This window comes from Ipomoea triloba, chromosome 5, assembly GCF_003576645.1.
Source record: "Ipomoea triloba cultivar NCNSP0323 chromosome 5, ASM357664v1".
In the NCBI taxonomy this organism is placed as follows: domain Eukaryota; kingdom Viridiplantae; phylum Streptophyta; class Magnoliopsida; order Solanales; family Convolvulaceae; genus Ipomoea; species Ipomoea triloba.
Window position 1 is genome coordinate 22449415 of NC_044920.1, and position 23707 is coordinate 22473121.

General features: G+C 32.5%; 2 protein-coding genes across 4 annotated transcripts; one reads left to right on the forward strand and one right to left on the reverse strand.

Moving 5' to 3' along the window:
• The first annotated feature begins 14010 nt into the window (after positions 1–14010).
• LOC116021115 (transcription factor MYB90-like) lies at positions 14011–15797 on the forward strand. The gene is made up of 3 exons (XM_031261725.1): positions 14011–14221; positions 14325–14454; positions 15176–15797. The coding sequence occupies exons 1-3, from the start codon at positions 14095–14097 to the stop codon at positions 15687–15689; spliced, it is 771 nt and encodes a 256-aa protein (XP_031117585.1). The 5' UTR covers positions 14011–14094; the 3' UTR covers positions 15690–15797.
• Positions 15798–20341: 4544 nt separating this feature from the next.
• Positions 20342–23257, reverse strand: LOC116019446 (probable serine/threonine-protein kinase PBL21). 3 transcript variants are annotated; one of them, XM_031259644.1, is made up of 7 exons: positions 23115–23244; positions 22518–22912; positions 21970–22227; positions 21704–21876; positions 21479–21558; positions 21227–21374; positions 20342–20879 (listed from the first exon to the last, which is right to left on the reverse strand). In XM_031259644.1, the coding sequence occupies exons 2-7, from the start codon at positions 22909–22911 to the stop codon at positions 20538–20540; spliced, it is 1395 nt and encodes a 464-aa protein (XP_031115504.1). In that variant the 5' UTR covers position 22912; positions 23115–23244; the 3' UTR covers positions 20342–20537. The 3 variants fall into 3 exon arrangements, with proteins under 3 accessions (XP_031115504.1, XP_031115503.1, XP_031115502.1); XM_031259643.1 differs by having other exon boundaries at positions 22518–22965; XM_031259642.1 differs by having other exon boundaries at positions 22518–23257.
• Positions 23258–23707: the final 450 nt, after the last annotated feature.

Here is a 23707-nt window from a genome sequence, read left to right on the forward strand (position 1 = left end):
TATATATATATATATATATATATATATATATATATATATATATATATATATATATATATTTACGCCCCAACCGACTCAGCTAACTAGTCAATTCTTCACTTATATTTGTTTTCATATATTTATACCGACTCAGCTAACTAGTCAATTCTTCACTACCATATTTCCATTGTTAAGGAAAGGGGATGCGATGAAGAGTACATAAAAAGCCGTGCCATACTAGCTCTAACACTTGATGTCGTCAACGCCATCAATGAATATATGAGTGACTTACATATTGCTGAGAGTAAGAGTTACCTCAGTTGTGACACGGTATGTAAATTAGACTCAAGTAATGGTGTACTTTCTGATATGCATACTCCTGAATTTCTAAATGGTCTGAAAGCCTCTGGCATACCAAATCATGCATTAACGTTAAAGGTTGGATCACCAATAATGCTCTTGAGGAACATAGATCACGCACTTGGACTTTGTAATGGAACAAGACTGATGATTACAAGGTTATCTAATCATGTTGTTGAAGCAAAGATTGTAACTGGGAACAATGCTGGTGAGATTGTTTTGATACCAAGAATGTCAATGACACCTACTGATATAAGGTTGCCATTTAAATTCCAAAGAAAACAATTCCCGGTAATGTTGTCCTATGCAATGACTATAAACAAAAGTCAAGGTCAAACTTTGTCACATGTAGGGTTACTTTTAAGGAAGCCAGTGTTTGTCCACGGTCAACTTTACGTTGCTGCTTCAAGGATTAGTAACCCAAAAGGTTTGAAAATCTTGATAGCCAATGAAGGGGCAGATAGTAGTAATCACACTACCAATGTTGTATACCATGAAGTGTTTAATAATTTGTAACTTCTGTTTATGCAATAGACATTTTTTTCTTACTATCAATTTCTTCAAATTTACTCCATTCGGGTAATATAGTCAAATATTTTTGATTAATGAATAGAATTACTTTATGCCGTGCATCGCACGGGTAAACTGCTAGTATATACAAGGGCTATATGGGGTGTACCGCAATTTATATCGTGGACCAGAGTGCACAAGTACCAAAACGACGTCGTTTTGGTCATTTTAATCAATGGTTTGTTTGTTTTGGAAATCACATTTCCCGTTTCGGCTCGTCTGTGTATTTGTGTTAATATTCTGTGTATTCTTTGCTGATATTCTGTGTATTGTAGACTACAATTCTGTGTATTCATGCTAGGAGTACTTAAGCATAGGTTGTGACATGCTTTGTGTATTCGAATGTTAGTAGGATGATTTCTGTGTAGTTGTATCAATATTCGGTGTATTCCCTCAAGTCATTCTGTGTATTCTAAACAAGGATTCTGTATATTAATGTTAGTGGTACATAAATACAGGGGTGGTGTGTTTGTGTATTTGGCGTTTTCATATTCTGTTAATTCTTTGAAGGCATTCTGTGTATTGTAGACTACGATTCTGTGTATTCATGTTAGGGGTACTTGAACCTAGGTTGTGACGTATTTTGTGTATTAAAATGTTAGGAGGATGATTTCTGTGTAGTTGTGTCAATATTCTGTGTGTTCTAGACAATGAATTCCCTAAAGTCATTCGCGTCCGAGCCCCACTAACATCGAAACGACATCGTTTCGGACCAGGATCCACAATGCACTGTGGACCCTAGTCCACGATATAACGATTGATGGGGTGGGGTGAGTGGGACAGTTGCCTTCATTGCCCATGCTGGATCCGCCAGTGAATGAGATGATGTGAATTTCAATTCTTTTGAGTTGAAACTTTGGAACTACAACTATCCTAACATTTTGAAGAAATGTTTTGCCACCAAAGTTTTATGCGGTGGCATGAACATAAATACATAATAGTTTCGATGCGGGGCAAACCAAAATATATCTTCATTAAAAGTGTAGTATCCAATCTATATTTTTAAAATTTTGAAAGTATTTATTTCATACTTGAGCCTTTTAAGTCTGGTGATATTCCATTCATGGATTTTTTTTTAAATTTTATGCATTTAAAATTATTAAAATAAAATTAACTATATATGATCGCGTTCAGGTGCGTACTGGCCGCCCAGGAGAGAACTGCGGACGAATCACAACGCGCCACGTGTCTGGAATGTAGTTGCACATAACGTTATAACAAGGTGCATGTAATGTTATAACTAGGTGCACATAGGTGCACCCAGGTGCATAAATGTTAACAAGGTAAATTACTTGCACCTGCAAGTGAAAATAGGTGCACACGTGCAAGTAAAATGTATTGCAAGTGCAAGTAAATTGTACAATGAGCATCAATACTAAGTGCATCTAATGTTATAACTAGGTGCACTTAATGTTATAACTAGGTGCACATAGGTTGCAACCAAGTGCATAAATGTTAACAAAGTAAATTACTTGCACAAGTGCAAGTAAAATATATTGCAGATGCAAGTAAAATGTATTATAGGTGCAAGTGAATTGTACAGTGAGCATCAATACTAAGTGCACCTAATGTTAAAACTAGGTGCACCTAATGTTATAACTAGGTGCAACCTATGTTAAAACTAGGTGCAACCTATGTTAAAACTAGGTGCACCTAGGTTGCACCCAGGTGCATGAATATTAACAAGGTAAATTACTTGCATTTGTAAGTGAAAATATTTGCGAAAATAGGTGTATGAATATTAACAAGGTAAATTACTCGCACTTGTAAGTGAAAATAGGTGCGAAAATAGGTGCACTTGTAAGTGAAACTAGGTGCACTTTTAAGTGAAACTAGGTGCACTTGTAAGTGAAACTAGGTGCACCGAAGTTCCAGTTATTTAAGAAAATGCCACCGCGTCATTTTTTTAAAATTGCATCTGATTCGTTGATCTGGACACGTGGACGACTGTGGAGCGTTCTCATTTCTTACCTGGGCGAGAGTTCGCACAAGAGGGCAACCCTATATATATATATATATATATATATATATATATATATATATATATATATATATATATATAAATAAAGTTAAATGAACTAATTACATTTTTAGGTGTAATGACTAATTTGAATCGTTTTTCTTTGTATTTTGAAAGAATCTTGGCATTTGAAAGGTTAGTAATTTTTGTACTGCATGTCATGACTAAAGTAGTGGTAACAATGGTTCCGGTAAGATTTGATTTTGGAATCGAATAGTGGGTGAAGGAGACAAGGTTTCAATGCATGTCATGATGTTTTGGATCTTGAATTATTTGATTTTATTTTATTTGTTATGCGTTACATAATTCATAGTTGATATTTAAAATGGACCTTTAATTTGATTATGTTATAATTTTTAACTTTATCGTTAACAGTTAATCTTAGGCCCTCAACTCAGTAAATTTTTGTTTGGCAAGATGATGTGGAATATATATTAACATTTATATTTTTTTTATTGCTTAGGTGGATTGCAAACCTGCACCAGTTGCAACTTGCAAGTTTGCAATCCATTTGTACCTTTGTTTCTTAATTGTTTCTTTATTTTGTTTCTTTATTTATTTTGTTTTGTTTTCTTTCTTTATTTTGTTTATTTGTTTCGTTTCTTTATTTTTTGTTCTTTATTTTTTAATTTTTTCAATTTTTGATTATTTATTTGTTTTGTTTTGTTTCTTTATTCATTTTGTTTTTTATTTAATGTTGTAATTAGTTTTTTATTTAAATAGGTTTTTTATTTTGTATTATATAATGGAATCGGTTTGTTGAAGACGAAATAATGGATTAAATATATTTAAATATTTATGCACTTCAATTTGCAATATCTTAAATTTTAATCATTTCAATAATGTATTCGAATTTGTACCTTGTTTAATTTTAATGTCTTCAATTTCATACTTTGTTTAATTTTAATAATTACAATTATTTCGATTTTGTAATTTTTAATTAAGTTTTAGTTTTACGATTCTAACGCATGAATTATTTTATTTTAATTTTTTACATAATATAATTTCTATTCTTTTTTTTAATACAATTTCTATTCAATTATATACATAATACAAATAATTTGTTAATTAAAAACAATTATATACATAGTATTTCATTTATTTTATTTTTAATATTTTATTGTAATTTATATATTGATACACAATAATTATTGTGGAGATAAATTAATATTTATTGATAAAAGAATCATTTTTTTTAATGTGATGCGAATGTGAGACCACTTTTGAATGTAAGAGAGTATTACATGGATGTAGAAAGAATACTAACAGCCCGTTTGGTTCGCTGGAAAATATTTGAAGGAAATAGAATTCAAATTCCATGGAAAACAAATTACCAAGAAAATATATTTCAATGTTTGGTTGTTGGGAAAGAAATTAGTGGGAATATGAATTCCATTGTTCGGTTGGGTTTGGAATGGTAAGAAATTATGAATATAAAGATCAATATGCCCTTAGTAATAATTATACATGTGTAATTAATAAATTTTGATGAGGGTAAAATAGTCCAATTGCTTAATAGTTTCTTCACAATCTCTTTGGAAAACAAAATACCTAACTCTACCTTGGAATTTGTTTTCCTTCACTTTTGGGAAGTCAAATTCCATGGAAAACATTTTTCTTCCAACCAAACAACATAATAACTCATTTTCCTCAACTTTTTGGAAAATCTTTTCCATAAAATTGATTTTCCATAAAATTAGTGGACGGTGACCAAATTAAAAATTATGACATAATTAATAGACCATTTTAGATATAAACTCCCTCAAGCACAAGTTCATAACTTTATTATTAATATTTTTATAATTCTAAAAATAAATAATTTTAATTTGACATTATTTAACAAGTGTGTTAGCCCATTTTGTGGTATCTACTAATAACTTTTTAATGGGTTATACAACACATGGACCTGATCTTTTGATCAGGTGAAGCAGAAATTTATGAGTCAAATTTTTTATTAATGGATGTAAATTTGATACTAAATTAAAGAATGTGTTCTGTTTTAACTTTTAACTATAATGCTAAACTGGTAATTGGATAGCATGTTTATATGTTTTATTATATAGTTAATTTCAGTGGAGATCCTTTGACTTTGGTTGCAATTTCAACAGACTATCATTTTTATCATTTAACACTCAAGACTATTATATTTTGGACAATTTTGGTTCTTCCGACAACTTTTTCAGTGAAATCTTATTTTAGGTAAGGGTATTTTCGTCTTATCATTTTTTTATTTTCCCAATGAATTAATTCCAGCGGAGATCCCTTACCTTTCGTGGCATTTCTAAATTTTGTCCCAGATAATCATTTTTGCTATTTACCACCCCAAACTATCATATTTTGGACACTTTTGGTGACTTTTTTCCTATGAAACTCTATTTTAGGAAAGATCGGTTATTTTTCGATGACAAAGAATATGCTTCTTTCTCTTTTTTCCTTTTCCTTTTTTTTTTTTCGCTCTACAACTATAATAGATGATTCACAAAACCATGGACTAAAACAATAGCGGTCAAACTAAAGCCAACTGGGTGGCGACATCCTGAGCTTTACAACTATGTTGCAAAATGATTCCCCCGCACCCGAAGGTACTCACGTACTTGGTATCGCCATTGGTGAATGATGATTTGGAGCCAGATTGAAGGAGATCAATACATGAGAGCAGGGTGCAAGAGATGGTACAATCCACTATTGAAGAGACAAAAATCAGGAAAAAAATTGGCACAAAAACTAGGGACGAAAAACTTGAAACAAAAATGTATTTGCCTAAAATAGGGTTTCACCTGAAAAAGTTATTAGAATGACAAAAAATGTCCATAATATGATAGTCTGGGTTGTTAAAATGACAAAAATGATTGTCTGTGACAAAATTTAGAATTGCTAAAAAAGACAAGAGACATCCGCTAGAATTAACTCATTGAAATAATAATAATAATAATAATAATAATAATAAATTGAAGATACAAAAATACCTTGCCTATAATAAGGTTTCACCAAAAAAATCATCGAAAATACCAAAAATGTCCAAAGACACCTGCTGGAATTAACTCTTTATTCTATTATGCTCAATAAGTAGTAATCATACAAATTACTTATATATTGATAGTGAATTGTGTTACTTGATAGAAGTTAATTGTTTGTATAAAAAAAAAGTAAAAAAAAAAATAAAATAAAAAGTATATATGTTTTCAAATAATATGTGCAAGATTAAAGAAATATTTGGTTATAAAAATATTTTTTAAATTATTTTATATTTATTCAAATCGTTAATTAGTTAATTTTAAGTTTTTACCTACTAACTAACATTTCTAATTTTAATTAACTAATTTAGCTGTTATGTATACTTCAGGAGTTGTATTATACATGTTTTTAAGACTTAATTCTATTTTTTATCCTAGATTTTAATTGACAATAATCCACTTGTAGTGCTTTTTTATTAGAACATCTCCTTTGATTCTAGTATTATTGTGGCATGATCATTTTTTGTCTTCCAATAAATTCGTTTAAATTTCGTAAAATACAAGGTCATTTAGGTCTGATCTTGAATTATGATTTTTTTTAATAAATAAAAATGAAATATAGATGATCAACCAACTTTGTATAAAAAAAAGTTCGAAATGTCCTTGTATTTAACGATATTTCAACAATTTTGTTGATGGGAGATCAAAAATTTGTCATACCACAATAATACTAAGGCCAAAAAGGATGTTCTGAAAAAAGAAAGATTACAAATAGACTGACACCTATAAATCTAAGACAAATTAAAAATGAAATTAACTCAGGTTTTCAATTTACTTATTATTACTACATGAGGGAAATATTATACTTTTGAAAATATAATTAATATTTATATACAAAGAAAGATTTTATATACTTCAAAAAAAATTGTCACAGCAAAGAACACTAGGGCCTAGGGGTAAGCACAATTCGGTAACAAGATTAATCAATTGAATCGAAAATATTCGGTTAATAATTTTTAACCAAAATATTTCGGTTCGATTAATGGTTAATTCATTTCGAGAGTACAGTTAACTGAATTAAACAATCGGTTAATCGAATTACGCGTGTGTATATATATGTTTTAATTTTTTATAATTCATAAATCATACTACTTTGCATTACACTAGGTTTTTTTTTAAAAAAAAATATCATTTATATATTGATGTAATGACTGCTTTTTTGTGTGAAAGTATGAATTGAATTTTTTTTTAATATAAAATTTAAATTTTTTAAAATTGAACTAAAATATTTCAGCTAATTAGTTTACATTCCGTTCAATTAATTGGGAAATATGAATTGAATAAGTTAACGGTTAAAGCATTTCGTAAATTCGGTTAATTCGATTATGTTATTAATTGAATTAACTAAATGAACACCCCTAAATAACACCCACATCATTTAAATACTAGTGCTAATCCAAACTATTATTTCCAAACGAAAGTTTTGAGTGGGGCGTGGCGTGACGCAAATTATACCATAGATCAAGGTTAGTTTTACCTTACATTATGGATGTTGGTCTAAAACAACATTCAAATTAAGTAACTACGGTTAACATATTATGTATCTCTAATTAATATATTGTGTACGCTAAATAAACTAAAAGAACATAATATATATGTTAATTGTAATAGCTTAGGTACATATATAATTGATTAACATATGGTACATAATTATGTTAACTACAAGTATATATGGATGGAGATAGGCTAGGCTTTGGAAAATTAGAGTGGCCTGTCATGAGAACTTATGCCTGAGCTTGTAAGTGTTGGAGAAACATTCAACAGTGTGATATTCAAGAGATCAGACTTGTTGTCCCACATTGCTTTCAAATGAGTTAATCACAATTAATATAACCTGTGTTTTTTCCATCAGAAGCGTACCCGCACAGTCTGTGTAAATTGCTTTTAAGGTAGTGTTTCATACGTGACACGAATTTATTCCTTTCTGATTTCCTTTGTTTTGAGTCAGCCTAAATCAACGTAGTTCTACACTACTATATTTTTCCTAAAATTCTCAACAATAAGTAGATACATAATTTATTAAGTGAAATTACATAATATATTAACTGCAGAAGGTACATAATATTTTAACTGCAAGCACATAATTTAGACATAATTCACCATATAACCGGTGAATTGGGGCATCTTGAATTCCTTCACAGTTTCACAAACCACAAGGATGAATAAGCGATAAAAGGTTGCCATCAAGGGAAACACATATGATCTGTTTATAGCAAGCAGTATTTGGAGCAGCTTGACTTGTGGCAGACAGCAAAAAGCATTTAATTCTAATTTTGATGGCTCAAATTTAATAATATTATTACGACTTGTGAATTTGTGATCAAAGCGCATTGAGAATAACATTAACGCCACAAACGACAGCCTTAGTACAAAGGCTTAGTTGGAATAGTTCTTCGTGCAGTGCTGGAAAACATGGAAATTCCGACTACAACAAAAAGTGGTTGAAATAGTAAGGATTTTCTTAATTTTTTGACATCAAAGGTGAAGTAAGTTAATTAACCCCTCGAATCTAGATTAGGTAATTACATTCCAATTAAAACTTAATCATGTTAATTGTCATCATCAAATCACGTCTCATCATTCATATTCAACTAATTACAAGTCACATTCGCCTAAACCTAATATCCATCTATGTCTCCTTCCTAAGTAGACTACTCACTCATTATCACAATGAGAACAAGCATAGATTTAAGAGTAAAAGAGAATTTCATATCAACACCAAGTAATGAATTGAAATTGGTGTTGAGTTGCGGCTTGGAAGATTGAGTTCAGCATCCTACTATCGAACTGTGGCAATGGCTGTTACGAAACAGAGTAAGGAAAGATAGTAGTTGTGCCTTTGCTGCTAGATATAACTTTTGACGTAATGATAAGCGTTTGATTTTCAAAACTGGTATCGTAGCAAGTCACGAGGTCCCACTAAGAACATGCTATGTAGTTGAGGACTTGAGGCTGGCAGGTCCTCTGAGGAGGATTGTTGGGCTATCCTGCCATCGAACCGCTGGTTGTTATGCAACCAGACTTCTTTGTCCATGGCAACTTGGTTGCAATGGCTTCTTCATCCATATCAATATTGACGAAGAAGGCATCTTTTCTGTCCAGATAACATGGACGAAGAAGCTTAGTGGGCTTCTCCGATCCGTTAGATTGGACGGTGAAGCTGCCAACTTCTTCGTCCGATCAGGATTTCTCCGTCGTTGGCAAATTTTATTTTATTTTTTATTAATTTTTTTAAATGAGGGAGGCATGCAAGAAAAATTATTCGGAAGTGTTAGTAACATGTTAAATATGTTATTTTCGTAATTTTAACCAGTTCAATGATTTAATTGGAAGTATTTTTAGTTCAAAGGTCTAATTGCATTTTGTTATAAAGAGTTAAAGCGGCCTATTGACCATTATTCCAAAGCAATATCTTGCACTTCTAAGCATTCAATAATCATCTAGATTCAGTCCCATCGGTATTTCCAAAAGACAAATGCTCCATTTGTGTTGTAAAGGTTTGAAATCTACACTCAAGTAGGGTCGAAGCCATAAATTCGGTTTATTCTTTTTTTTTTTTTTTTTGGTCCAAAGGTATCCCTTTAGCCGATGTCAGAAGACTAATCCTTCATCCTCCATTCACGAGGGTGGGGATCGAACCCCAAACCTCATGCTCAAAGATCCCAACTGTCAATTGTCAGCACACTAAGTGGTAGGGGACTGGCCAAATAGTTTGCGAACCACGCCAACCAGGTTGGTTAAATTCTGTTTATTGTTGGCGAAAAATAAAAACTATTTATGATAAATATGAAATGGCTAAAAACTAAAATAAATTATATATCATCTCCATTAATATAATATTTATAAATACTTTTTTATTTTAATAACTATTTATATAATAATTCAAATACGACAACACACAATTGAAACTTCTAAATTATATTGACTAGATAAAATTAAAATTAAAATATAAATATATATATATTTGACGTGTGTTAGAGAAAATAAAATTAAAATATAAACATATATTTATGTTGTGTTTTTTTTTTTGAAAACATATTTATGTTGTGTTAATGAAGATAAAACTAAAATTTATATTTAAGGTGCATTTCTTAGAGGTTGCCGCAAATGATATAGTTAACAAGGTTTCATCCCTTGACCTATTGAATAATAATAACAACAACAACAACAAGCTTAGGTTTCATCCCTAAACCTTTTGAAGGTTTCATCCCTAAACCTTTTGAACAACAACAACAATAGGAAAAATTACATCTTTGGTCCCTGAGCTATACCCAAAGTAACGATTCAGTCCCTAAATTATGGTCGTATTCGAGTTTAGTCCCTCAGTTATGAACGAAGTAGCGCATTTGGTCCCTAACCGTTAAATTTGAAGAAAAATTTTAAAAATATTTTAAATTTGAGGGGTAAAATAGAAAATTCACATTTTATTCTCTATATAACGTTGAATGAAACTATAGTTATATTGAAAAGAAACTGTAGTTGTGTTAAAAGGAAACTACAATGTATATAAAATGAAACTGAATAACAGTTTCACATATTTGAGTGTATATTGTCCAATGAAACTGTACTTATATCGAAATGATATTGTAGTTGTGTTGTAATGAAACTATAGTGTATATAAAATGAGACTGAATAACAGTTTCACATATCTGAGTGTATAATGTCGAATGAAACTGTAGTTATATCGAAAGAAACTGTAGTGTATATAAAATAATGAAACTGAATATGTTATACACATAGAGTTACTTTTTTTTGCGGAATGGCGCGGAACGAATGCATTTTCTGCCGTTTCTTTTCATTAATCAAAACGACGTCTTTTTTATGCATGGACTACCATGCATTATGGACCACGGTCCACATTAAAATTTGCGGGTTAAAATTGGGTCGGCTAGACTAGGCCAAACAGTAAAGAAATATGGGTCTAGCCCAGCATATAGCCCCAAAATTTTTAATTAGTACTTTTTCCCCAATTTCTTTATAGTTTGAAGTTATTGCATTTATTATTTATGTATTCATTTTTAGCATAATGATGAGTTCCACCTTAAATTTTTATTTTTTTTGTTGGTTGGAGTAGGAGAGCTTATTGGTTATGCTAGATCGTGAAGATTTATTGTATTAAACTATAATGAGTTATAAATTTTAATTTTGATTGATTTATCTAATTAGTATTATTATATATATATATATATATATATATATATATATATATATATATTACAAGTATTTTTTTTATTAATGCAAACACCAAAGATTCATTAATCCAAACTTTCAATAGCTTACGAAGAAGGAAAGAGAATAGAAAACTCTTTCCTACAATTTGGCCTAGAAATGATATCCTTTGCTAATAAGCGGGTTACCATATTCACATATCATTTAGTAATAGTAAACAAAAAATGATGTAGTAGAACTAGACTAGAGTCCTGGTATACTGGTATCACCTTCAATGCATCTATTTCATTTTGAACACAATCCACAATACAAACAAGTATTATTATCATTATTAAAATGATCAATATTATATAAGAAATAACTTTATAATAATTTTCTATTCATGTTTTAGAAAATGAACCAAACGAAAACAAAATACAATTTTTTTTACTTTTAGCGATAGTTTTTAATTTTTTTTTGCCAGACGCTAGTTTCCAACCGGCAAATTATTAGTCCACATAGTGTTGCGTGGATCATAACAAAATGTACATTTTTAATATATTGAAAGTATATTATTCGTGTACTGAATGTACACTATACAAAATAATGTACTTTCAGTACTTAAATAATGTACTTTTTCTGAATATAATGTACATTTTAATATACTAAAAGTACATTATTCGTGTACTGAAGGTAATGTTATACAAAATAATGTACTTTCAGTACTCAAATAATATACTTTCCATAAATATAATGTACATTTTTAAAATACTAAAAGTATATTATTTGTGTTCTGTATGCACATGATACAACCCTGAGGTTGTATGGGTTGCTCTTCTTCGAGTCAAGAGTTAAACTCCAGAAAGGGAGGGAGAAAAGACATGGTTGCGCTTCGAGTGGCAGCCCAACTCCAAATGACTATACTTCGAGTGATAGTCTAACTCCAGAAAGAGAGAATGTCTCCAGACATAATCCATTAATTATATTCTTCAGTCCCCTTATACATTTACACAGGTAGTTATTTATACATGATAATACAACTACCCATTATCTTAAAGTGCCTGTAACTACCTAAGAAAGTGGTCATCCACTACACTCATAATAATAATAATAATAGAAACTGCATGACACCATGGTTGTATGAGCACATTATTTGATAGTATGATCCACACAGCTGTGTAGATTATGGTCCATACAATAATGATCCTTTTCAACCATGGGAAATATATTTAAATTTATCTGTATTGGAAAAAGAATTTATAAGTACAGGCAAGAAACTCATTTATAGTGGTGCAACAACTTCACATTAACTAGAATCAATAATGTGGGTATGGAATAATATGGTGGTTTCTCTCTCAGACGATATTTGCGCTCGATCATGCTTACATTGTATTCCATTTGTTCCGTGTCGTCATCACCCTCTCCAGGCAGTGATGTTCTTCTAATCTGTGTCTCCCAACACGTCACCAATTGACCAAATATGGTAAAACCAATTTCTACGGTCCAACACTAGAATGCTGTCGAGTCCCCTGTTCCTCATCATTCTCACACCGACATAAAACGCCGTAGACGATCTATTTGTGGCACGAAATTGACCTCCGTGAACATCAACAAAGACTGGGATTGCTCAAATGTAATTATATGGCTGTGTGATATTTAATATTAAAATTAAGAGTTCTACTACATGGACTCTCATTTTCTACTCCACCACTTATACTCCCTGACGTTGTAAGATATGATAGGTTATCTTTATCCTGTGGGTCCCCGAAATGTGTCAACATCAAACTTTTGTGTGAGGGAATAGAAGTAAGGAGTAAAACTTTGGAGTCCAAGTAATATTGACGGGGTTAGCTCAGTTGGTTCAACCAATCATCCCGCGGCTAGTGTAGAGGGTTCAAATTAAATTTTACTCCGTATTAGAAAACCTTGACCGATCTCATACAAGTATAGAATTTCGTCATTGTATATTATTTGATGCGTGTCTCGAATAAAGTTATTTTGTCTTGTTTCTAATTTTTGGTGTGACAAGGGAAACGTGTAGTCGCTACCCGAAGATGTGCATTATTTTGTCTTATTTTTAATTTTTGGATTGACGAAGGAAACATGTAGTCACTACGTGAGGATGTGCACTATTTTGTCTTGTTTCTAATTTTTGGAGTGACGAGGGAAAACCGCAACCACTACCCGAGAGTGTGCACTGAGATAAACCTCATCTTGTGACCCTAACTGGCAAATGACCACGGATGGATTAAATTGACCCAAGTAGGCCGAATTAAATAACCTGATAATTAAATAACAAGGATAATAGTAGATAATGATAAAAGAAAAAGGTATTAAAAGGACAAAAATGATATTGGAAAGACAAAGATATTGTATTTAGGAGCAATGTAATGCTATTACAATAGATTTGATGATGTCTTCACAAGACAATTACACTCCCTTATATATTAATAAGAACCCTAACTGCCTCCACGGAAAAGGAAATTATTCATAACAAAATTGACCATGTCCGGGATACTTGACATATCCTAAATCGTTGAGGCACAGGCCGTGGCTGAGCACAAGACTCAACCTCAGGCCCTAGGTCCAACCGGACCCGTCTTACTTGTGACCTTATAATTATAATTATAAATTTGTATCTTTAGTCAGCTTGGTTGGGGTTAATTACCCCATCTCGATCTTGTTCCTAATTGTTTGGGCAATAAATGTAGTAGGCAACCCATGTCTTAGGATAGACTTAGAGACCTAGCTCTTGAGCTATTGGGTTAGGCCTGAGTCATGATTAGGGACCAGGCAGGAATATTGGACCATTAGTTGATATATAGAACATGCATAAAGAAGGATCCAACAGTTGCCATTAAATATTTCCTTCAGCACATATAATATGTTGTGCTCAAATTAAAGGTCTGCGCCATGTGGTTGGCCGCCAGAGATCTAAATGTTGCTTTAATTTACTCCAAACACTTGGAGTTCTTGAGTTGGCTCTCTATCTTTAATGTGCATATGGATAAAACAGCAGCCAAGACTGGAATGAAGAAAGGTGCATGGACTGAAGAAGAAGATAATCTTTTGAGGAAATACATTGAGGAGTTTGGAGAAGGGAAATGGCACCAAGTTCCAGCTAAAGCAGGTAACAAATTAATTAAAGCAAACAATATAAATTATTACATTTGATTTTTTTTTCTTTTTCTCTAAATTTATATAATAATAGGAAGAAGAATGTGTATGTGCAGGGTTGAATAGATGTCGAAAAAGTTGTAGATTGAGATGGTTGAATTATCTCCGACCGAATATAAAAAGAGGGGAATTTGCTTGGGATGAAGTTGATCTCATCATCAGGCTTCACAAGCTGTTAGGCAACAGGCAAGTTCAAACATTATTATATTCCTCAATGCCTCAAATAAAAATGAAAAAGAATATCCTTTCTATTTTATGTGTTTAGCTCGATTAATGATAAAATTTATATATTTAATTAGAAATCAAATTAAAAAAATACTATTATACACAAAAATTAATTTTAAAAATAAAAATAAACAAACAAGAAATAGATAGTTCAACCAATAAACAGTAGACATTAAAATGAGACAGAAAAAGTAAAAGGTCTTCATAGAAATATTTAAAAATAAAAATAAAAAAACCAAGAAAATTAAAACCTCACTTACTTCCATTATCTAAAATCTTCTCACAAAACATTTGAATCCCCAACCCAAGGGTCTCCCACGCCCCCGACCTGACAAAGCATCTAGGAAGATGTAAATCATGATAACTCACTTTGAAAGATTGCTCCCACACCGTTCCTGGTGAGACTCGGTCCCTAATTTCTTTTCCTAAACTTCATCCCTGTAACCTATGCAATTCCTTTTTGTCCACAAAAAATGAAATTCACTTGCTCCCAAGACCAACACTCCCGCCATACCACAGGATAGTAGAACGCTAAATCAAGTGACTGGCTGGTGTCATAAGGAGCTCACTACACTGTGTTTATCGGGGTCAATCTTGTGTGCTTGTTTATAATTTATCACCCAAGAATCAACTATAAGTTACTGCACAAGTTATTTATATTCCTTTTTGATTTTCCGGTTAGGTGGTCGTTGATCGCCGGTAGGATTCCAGGGAGAACGGCGAACGACGTGAAGAATTACTGGAATACCCACCTCAAAAAGACGGCTGAATTTGGCAAGCCACCTCGTCGGCAACAAGAAAATGGAAGAGAAAACATCGTCATTGGACCTCCAAACTCGTCAAAGATCTCATCTTTCTTGTCATTGGGAACTGAAACAACAACTACAAAAACTACTATGCCCGACAATGACGTGAGCAAGCGGACATTTACGCCATCGCCGCCGGCCGATAGCGTAACACAATGGTGGGAAAATTTGCTGGCTATTGGTGAAAGGGATGGGGCAATCACGTGGTCGCCGTCGTTGACAACCTCCGATGAAGGAGATAAGGCGGTGGGCGACGGGGAAACATGGTCACGAGTAATCGGTGATGGCAACTCTACGTTTATTGACGAGGGTGAATTCAGTTGGATCGAGTTTCAGTTTCGCATGGGTACAAGTAAGTGGAACGATGGTATTTGGGACTTGGGAGAGTAACCGAAGTAATAATTATTTTTCAAGCACTAGCTTAGTGTGATAATATGTAATATTTTGTGAACAAGTGACACCAACTTAATTTTGACAAATAATTATTACCATATTTAATCGATTTTCTTTAATAATTTTTAAATTTAATTTTTTGTGTTTAATTATATTTTTAATTTAGTTTCTAAATATATAAATTTATGTACTAATACTAAACTTAATATCATGGAAAATAAAAAATAAAAACAACTTCAATCAAACCTCGTTAACCGAACCAAACAAGTAAAATGGAAGCAATTTATATCGTGGACCAGGGTGCATAATGCATTGTGCACCCGATCCAAAACGACGTCATTTTAGTTCTTTTAATTAACGGCTTTTCCGTTTCCCTTTCGGCCTTAACTGATAAGATGAGTTCTGTACATTCTGTTGTGACATTCTGTGTATTCTAGTAATTGATTATGTGTATTCTAGTATGCAATTCTGTACATTATTAGTTTCCAATACCATACCTCATGGAACATAAGAAATAATATTTAGGCTTATATTCTGTGTATCCTTTTCATTGATTCTGTGTATTCTAGTATGTAATTCTGTACATTATAATTTCCAATATCATATCTCATTAAACAACATAGATAATACTTAGGCTAATAATTCTGTGCATTCTATTCATAAATTTTGTGTATTCTAGTATATAATTCTGTACATTATTGAATTGATTTCGAGTACCATACGTCATGAAGTAGTAATGCTAATACTTAGGCTATTTATAACAACTTAATATTCTAGTTTGCTAAAAGAGTTAATAAAACCTACTACTGCTAATTACTAATTATTGCTAAATAAGACTTTATCAATTGTTGGAAATTATGTCTAATAAATTTTGATGATGTAAAATAAGTTACATTGAAACTTTAGAACCCCAAACATCCTATAAATTGAATTTTCTTTCTTGTGAATTCTTTTAGAAACACAAACGACATAACATATTTCAGTAAATCCACAAATAGAAGAGTTTTACTCTAGCAGGTCTCTAAAGCAATTGAAATACGAACAACGAAAGCACTTATAAATTATAACTATAAGTCAATATATAGTAGATAAACAAAGCTCTTAAATGGGAGACCTAATGCACCAATAGAACCAATCTCTTGGAAAACTTGGTAATTCAATAATTAGTAGAGCTTGTTAATCTCCAGATGCTCCAAACAACATATCTTTCATTGGTAGATCTCACAAAAGCTATGGATGACAGACTCTACCATTAACTAGATTAAACATGAAATCTCAGAAGGCCTTATCTATATATAAGTTGAAGTCTACCAAGAGGGTCCTATATGGAGCAAATACACTACCAATATTATCTTAGCAAGAGTTTATTACCGAAACGGTCCCCCGACTATTGCGTAATTACTAATTTGGTTCTCGACAATTTTTTTTGCCCAATTAAGTCCTCATACTTTGAAAAATTTAACCATTTTGGTCCTTTGTTTATTTTACCGTCTGATATCCGTTAAATCAGGACCAAATTGGTAATTTCATTATAGTCAAGGGATAATTTTATTCAAAATTAATTACCGAAATGGTCCCTTAACTATAGAAAAATGATCAATTTAGTCCCGATTTAACGGTTGTTTAACACCAAAATAAACGGAGGACCAAATGATTAAAACTTTCAAAGTCTGAGGACTCAATTGAGCAAGAAAAATTGTCGAAGACCTAATTGGTAATTTCACAATAGTGAAGGGACCATTTCGATAATAAACTCTCTCAGCAAAGTAAATCAAGTTAGGATCAACAAATGTAAGTTGAACATCATCAGAGAAAATTTGGAAGAATCTTCTTAAACTCGAAGAGCTGGAGTACAAAGTATTTAAGAAAGTATCTTGATAACTACCTCAAATCTACTGGAAAAAGAGTTGTTGAACACAACTACTACAAAGAAAGATTTAAAAGATCTTGGTAACAAAGTACAAAAGAGTCGAAGCAAAGTAGATTTTTCTACAAAAGGTAAGACTTTGATGGTCTTGATTTAAGTATAAGGTAAGAGGGGATCGAGGAGAGGGGAGGAGATGAGGGGGGAGACGAAGGAATAAACATATACACTTTAAAAAAAAAATCATTTACAATTATATACAAAACATTTTTATGGTTGACTAAGTGAGTTGATTTCTCAAGAATAGAGGTAACCTTCCTGAAGGTAATTCCGCACTTGTTGACAGGTGATGTAATATAACCTCTAACCAAACAAGTTAATATTATATTTCATTAATCTCAATTCTCACATAACCTTCCTAGAGGTAACCTTCTTGGAGGTAATTCCACATTTGTTGACACTTGATATAAAACGATGTCATTTTTTACCAAGATCCACCTTAAAAGGTGGACTTTGATCCATAATATAATTTGTACAAATTAGCAATAACGTGCTCAATAAGTAAAATTATTGCTCATTTTCATATTTTTTTTGGAAAATTATATTATGGACCATGAATAAATGTTAATTTTTAATATATTGAAAGTTCATTATTTGAGTTCCGAATATTCATTATTTAGTAGTATACCAAATAATGAACCTTTAGTATATTAAAAATATATCTTATGTCAATGATCTACCTTACAAGATGATCTATGGTCCATGGTATAATGATTGCTTCTTTTTTTTTTTTTTTTTGCCAATTTAAAGAGTCTAAATAGAGCTTTTTTAGCATTGCCTATTAGGTGGGCCATGCCTAGAGTACATTACTTCTATGTATATGCATGGTACATTATTTTCTATTCATAAGAGCAACCTCATTAGCTATAGTTTTTTAAAAAGGTTTTGAGGTGCTAACTAGGAGAGAGCTAACAAAAAAAAAAAAAGTTAATATTACGCTCCCAGCATGACATGCGCCTATTAGGTGCGATTGTTGGCTTTGTTTTCCCCTTTTCTCTCTCCTGGATGGTACCACTAAAAATCAATACTTGCAATAATAAAAACCCACCAAAAACCTTGTTCCCCGTTTGTTGAAAAACCTTCCCACCAGATTTTAGACTACAAAAACCACCTAAAATCCACAATTGTGAATGCTCTATGGTATGTTATGTTTATGCATATGGTACAGTATTTTTATACGTAATGTTCATTATTTGAATGTGTACAAAATAATATAAAAACAACTTGAATGTTCATTATTTATACGCATAAGTTCACTATTTATGTGCATAGTGTTTAATATTTGAGCACGTACAAACTAATTGAATGTTGGTCATTTAGGCATGTACAAAGTGGCGGATCCAGAAAAATTTCCCAATAGGGGCGAAACATAAAAGATGTAATTTAAAAAATAATAATTTAAAACGAATGTAGTCATAAATATTGTTGGATGTACACGAAAAACAAAACACAATAAAATTATATACAAATATTAATAACAATATATGAAACGAACATAATTAATTTGATAAAATAATTCAAATAGAAAACACATTATAAATTGAATCACTTAAAAATGAATATAGTCATAAATATTGTTGGATATAGACAAACAATAAAACATACTAAAACTTTATAAAAATATTAATAACAATATATGAAACATAATTAATTTGATAAAATAATTCAAATAAAAAATGCATTATAAATTACACATCTCATTATTATATATATAAAGGGAATGAAAAAAACTTTAAAGAAATGAATATATAGAAAGCTTTAGAATGGAATGGGAAAAGCATAAAAAAATAACCTAAATATAATCACACCTGTCTCTGGTGGGAGTTGAACCCTCACTGACATATAAGCACACACTAACCAACTCAACCAACCAATTCATTATTTATTTTTATCTGTTTTCATATACTTATACCTAAAACTGCACTATACATACACATAGATATACAAGGTCTATATAGGTGTGGGGGTGGGGTGAGTGGGGGCAGCTGCCCCATTGCTGGATCTGCCCTTGCATGTACATATTCATTATTTGTATAACATAACTGCACTTATTTAATACACGACACTCTCTTTACTTAGAAATATGATATATATTCAGTAAATATAAACTCACTATTTGTATACCTAAAATTCACTATTTGTGTGAATGTGTTTTGATGCATGATTTACACACCTCTATAAACCATTGTGCATGGTCCACACTAACTTTTTTCCAAAAAAAAAAAAAACTAAATAATGGATTTATTAATCATCATCTTCCATCACTGTGATAAAAGCTTTGCTAAAAAAAATAAAATAAAATAAAAAATCTTTACTATTGAAATTCTTCACTGCACAAATCTAATCGAAGCTGTTTCAAAAAAAAAAAATCTAATCGAAGCAAGATGCCAAATGAAGGACGACCTACCTTCACCAGATGGAGGAGGCAGTCGTCCAAGACAAGACGAAGAAGGTACTACTTCCTTTTTGAAGATTTTGACAGCAATGATGTGAAATGTCCAAATACTCCTTTTTTCAAACTAAGCTGTCAAATTGGACCATGCATCATTTTCACGATACCAATTACATAGTTTTGTATCGTAAATGAGACTATTAAACTCTTATTTTTAAGAAAAAGTCAAATAAATCACATTAAAAAATACAATTAAGTCACTGAACTAAAAAAAAAGATGTATAATTATATATAAATCTTCCAAAAACTAAAGACTGTATTTACCTAATCTTGGAAAACAAAAATATATCATATTTTCCCATGAGCTCTGGGAGATGAATTATATATATATTCAAACAGAGAGGACTCATCACCCTGCCATTTCCATACACATTTTGAACAGGTAATCAATTCTAGACCTACATATACTATATAGACAAACCAAAAAATCAAAATCAAAATCAAAATCAAAAAACATTATTTCTAAGATTCATCTGCAGTAAAAATCTTCATCTTCAAACTCTGAAACGCCTAGCATGGCTAATGCTAAGTGACTCTTCATTTCAGTTTTAGTCTGCTGCAGCTGTGCATAACAATCTATCGTGCTACTATTATTGCCGGTTAAATTACCCTTCTTCTTGCTTTGCTCGGGGTTTATGCCTCTCAGTATGGCAATAATCTCACCGATGTTAGGCCGCCTGGATTCTTCGCTGTTTATACATGCAGCTGCTGCTCGAATCATCCGGGCTATTTTGTGCAAGGTCTTTCCCGGGAACTTAAGTCTCAGATCGAGCAATTTCTCGAGAGCTCCTTGTTGCAGCAGTGGCTTTGCCTGGACGAAATTAAAACACATAAAAGTAATGGTGGTGAGTGGTGACAGCCAATTTTGTTCAAACTAATGTTTCGAACTTTCGATCAATAAACTTGTGCCCTACATTAGGTGAGTTGAATCTTAAAGCTACACATCTCCCAGCCAAGAACAATGGCCTTATTTATTTAAGGCCGCCAAACAAATTGTGCCCATAAATGAAACATCTTTGCGCTTTAGTTTGGCATGGTTGACAGTTCTTTTACACGTTTGGTTAGAATTAATTGTTAATTTGACAGATACACCAACTGTAGACCTAAAGATCATAAGCAGATATGTGAAATTAGGCAGAAAATAGGCAAATGACCTACCCATAAGACCAAATTCTCTTCCCCCGGTCCCCTACTTCCTTCAATTGGCTTCCGGCCAGTTAGTAGTTCCAGGAGGACTATCCCGAAAGCATAAATATCAGTTTTATCTGACACTTTACCATGCTGGAAATACTCGGGGGCCAAATACCTGCAGTTAAGTTTCACGAAAACTCTGTAAATCAGAAAATCATTCTTTTTACTGGCTAGACAAAATCAGGATCCAAGTGATACTTTCAGAGTTTCAGTCATTACCCAAATGTCCCTTTAACGGTTTTGCAAAGGAAAGGTACCGAAGGTGCAGGAGTCCATGTAGCTAATCCAAAGTCACATAACTGCATACATATTTTGGTTTTTGAGCATTAGATACGACAGCAAAACAACGGTTTTCCTTAAAAGACTAATGTGGGAATTGGAATAGCAGGTTCAATAAACTGTTGGAAATAAAATACGTTAGGCCATTTGACATCCCTTCCTTACCTTCGGGGTCATCCTCGAAGAAAGAAGGATGTTCGAAGGCTTGATGTCTCTATGCACAACACATCTTCCAGTTCCATTGTGCAAATAGCAGATTGATTCAGCAATGCCAACTGCAACCTTATGCCTAGCAGACCACGAAAGCGCTGGACCGCCTTTCACTCCCCGCTTCTTCCCTGCAAGAAGATAACTAAGAAATAACTAAGAACAATGATCAATGTTAAAAACCATCATTCTTGTAAAAGATTACCAAGAACAAGAATCCATACCGTGCAAATATCGCTCCAAGTTCCCTCCAGATACATACTTATAAACCAAGAACAAACCCTCCTCTGGTTCAATACAGAAACCCAAAAGTGGAACAATATAAGGGTTATGTAGTGAGCTAGCAATCATAAGTTCCCTACAAAATGCTTTTGGGGTTTCTTTATCTTCCTTATCCAACCTCTTAATAGCAACAACAGTCCATGGAAGTCCAATTCTCCCCCTAAAAACATAGCTCAATGCACCCCTTCCCAAAACCCTACCTGCCCAAATTCAACCAAAATCCAATGCAAAAATAGATAAGTAAAATCAGGCAATCAGCCAAGAAGTTAAACAAAAGTTAAAGAAACATATATATCAGCCAAAGACCTTGTGGTCTAGTGGCACCCGGTTTACAATCCTCGTGAAAAGGGAGTGGGTTCGAGCCTCAGAGGCTATTGTTGACTCTTTCTTTGTATTTCTTGAGAAAGTAGCTATGAACAGATACTACGTTGTAATAGAGTCATAGTACTAAAAAAAAAAAAACATATATAGAACCCAATTGAGTTAGTACCTTGAGAGAAATTTCTAGTAGCAGAAACAATCTCAGCAAAGCTAAACCTAACCAAAGAATGTGCCACAGGTGAAATACTCCTCTCCAGAGATTCAAATCTCCTCCATTTCAGCTCCTTCAACCCAGGATCAGTCAACCCATTGTCCAAATTCACCATCAACACAGTAGCAGAGGAGCAACTACTCACACTACTCATAGACTCGAGCTCAACCTTAGAGCACAAACTGAACCTAAAAGAAGAATGAACTGATTGTGGGTCAGCATTACTCAAATCTCCACCGGATTCCGCCAGCAACCAAGCCTTATTGTGCTCCAAATTCTTCTCTTTATCCCTCCCGGAGCTTCGCCGGCGGCGAGGTAGAATTACACGGCCCAGCCCAGAACTCCAAATCATTCTGTATATTAAAGACTTAATTTTTATCTCTTCATAAGCGGGCAAAGGTCGAGTCTTGGAAGAAAAATGGGTGGGAAGAGAGTCCATGGAGTTAGTGCAACTACTTTGAGGAAACCCCATTTGGAGAAAGAATCTCAAAATGCTACACAGAAATCCAAAAGGAAAAGATAGAATAAAGAAAGGGGGAAAAGCTTGAGGACTACCTTGCTTGAAGATATGAGAGAATTTATTGCTGAAACGAAAGAGAAGAGAGTATTTAAACCAAGAAAACGTATGGAAATTGTGTAATGAGAGTTTGTTAGTTGTTACATAGTAAAAGCTCAATTGATGCAAAAATGAAAGAATAGGATTCTCAGTCTTAGCATTAATAGTTCCGAGAATCTTTATCTAGCATAGGAGAAGAACCATACATTTATACCCAATGTGGGAATTGCCCATTCCCGCAAATAACATATGTTAGGGTGTTTGGTTCGCACATACGAATCGGAATTGAAATGGGTATCAAATATTTGGTAACAGTAAGGATTTTGGTGAAAATATTTTAAATGTTTGGTAATAGGAAATGAGTTTTGTAATTAAGGGTAATCAAAACCCTTAGTAGTATTATAAAAACCTGTCAATATATCAATAATAATGACTTTAAGAGTGTGTTTGGTTGGTGGGTTTAGGCATAAGGAATGTGTATAAAAGTGATTGCTAGTGTTTGGTTGGTAGGTTTTGAGATGGGTTTGGAATACCCATTAATGAGAAAACTCATACTCTTATTAAATAAGGGTTTCATTTCCCTTCCTCAACT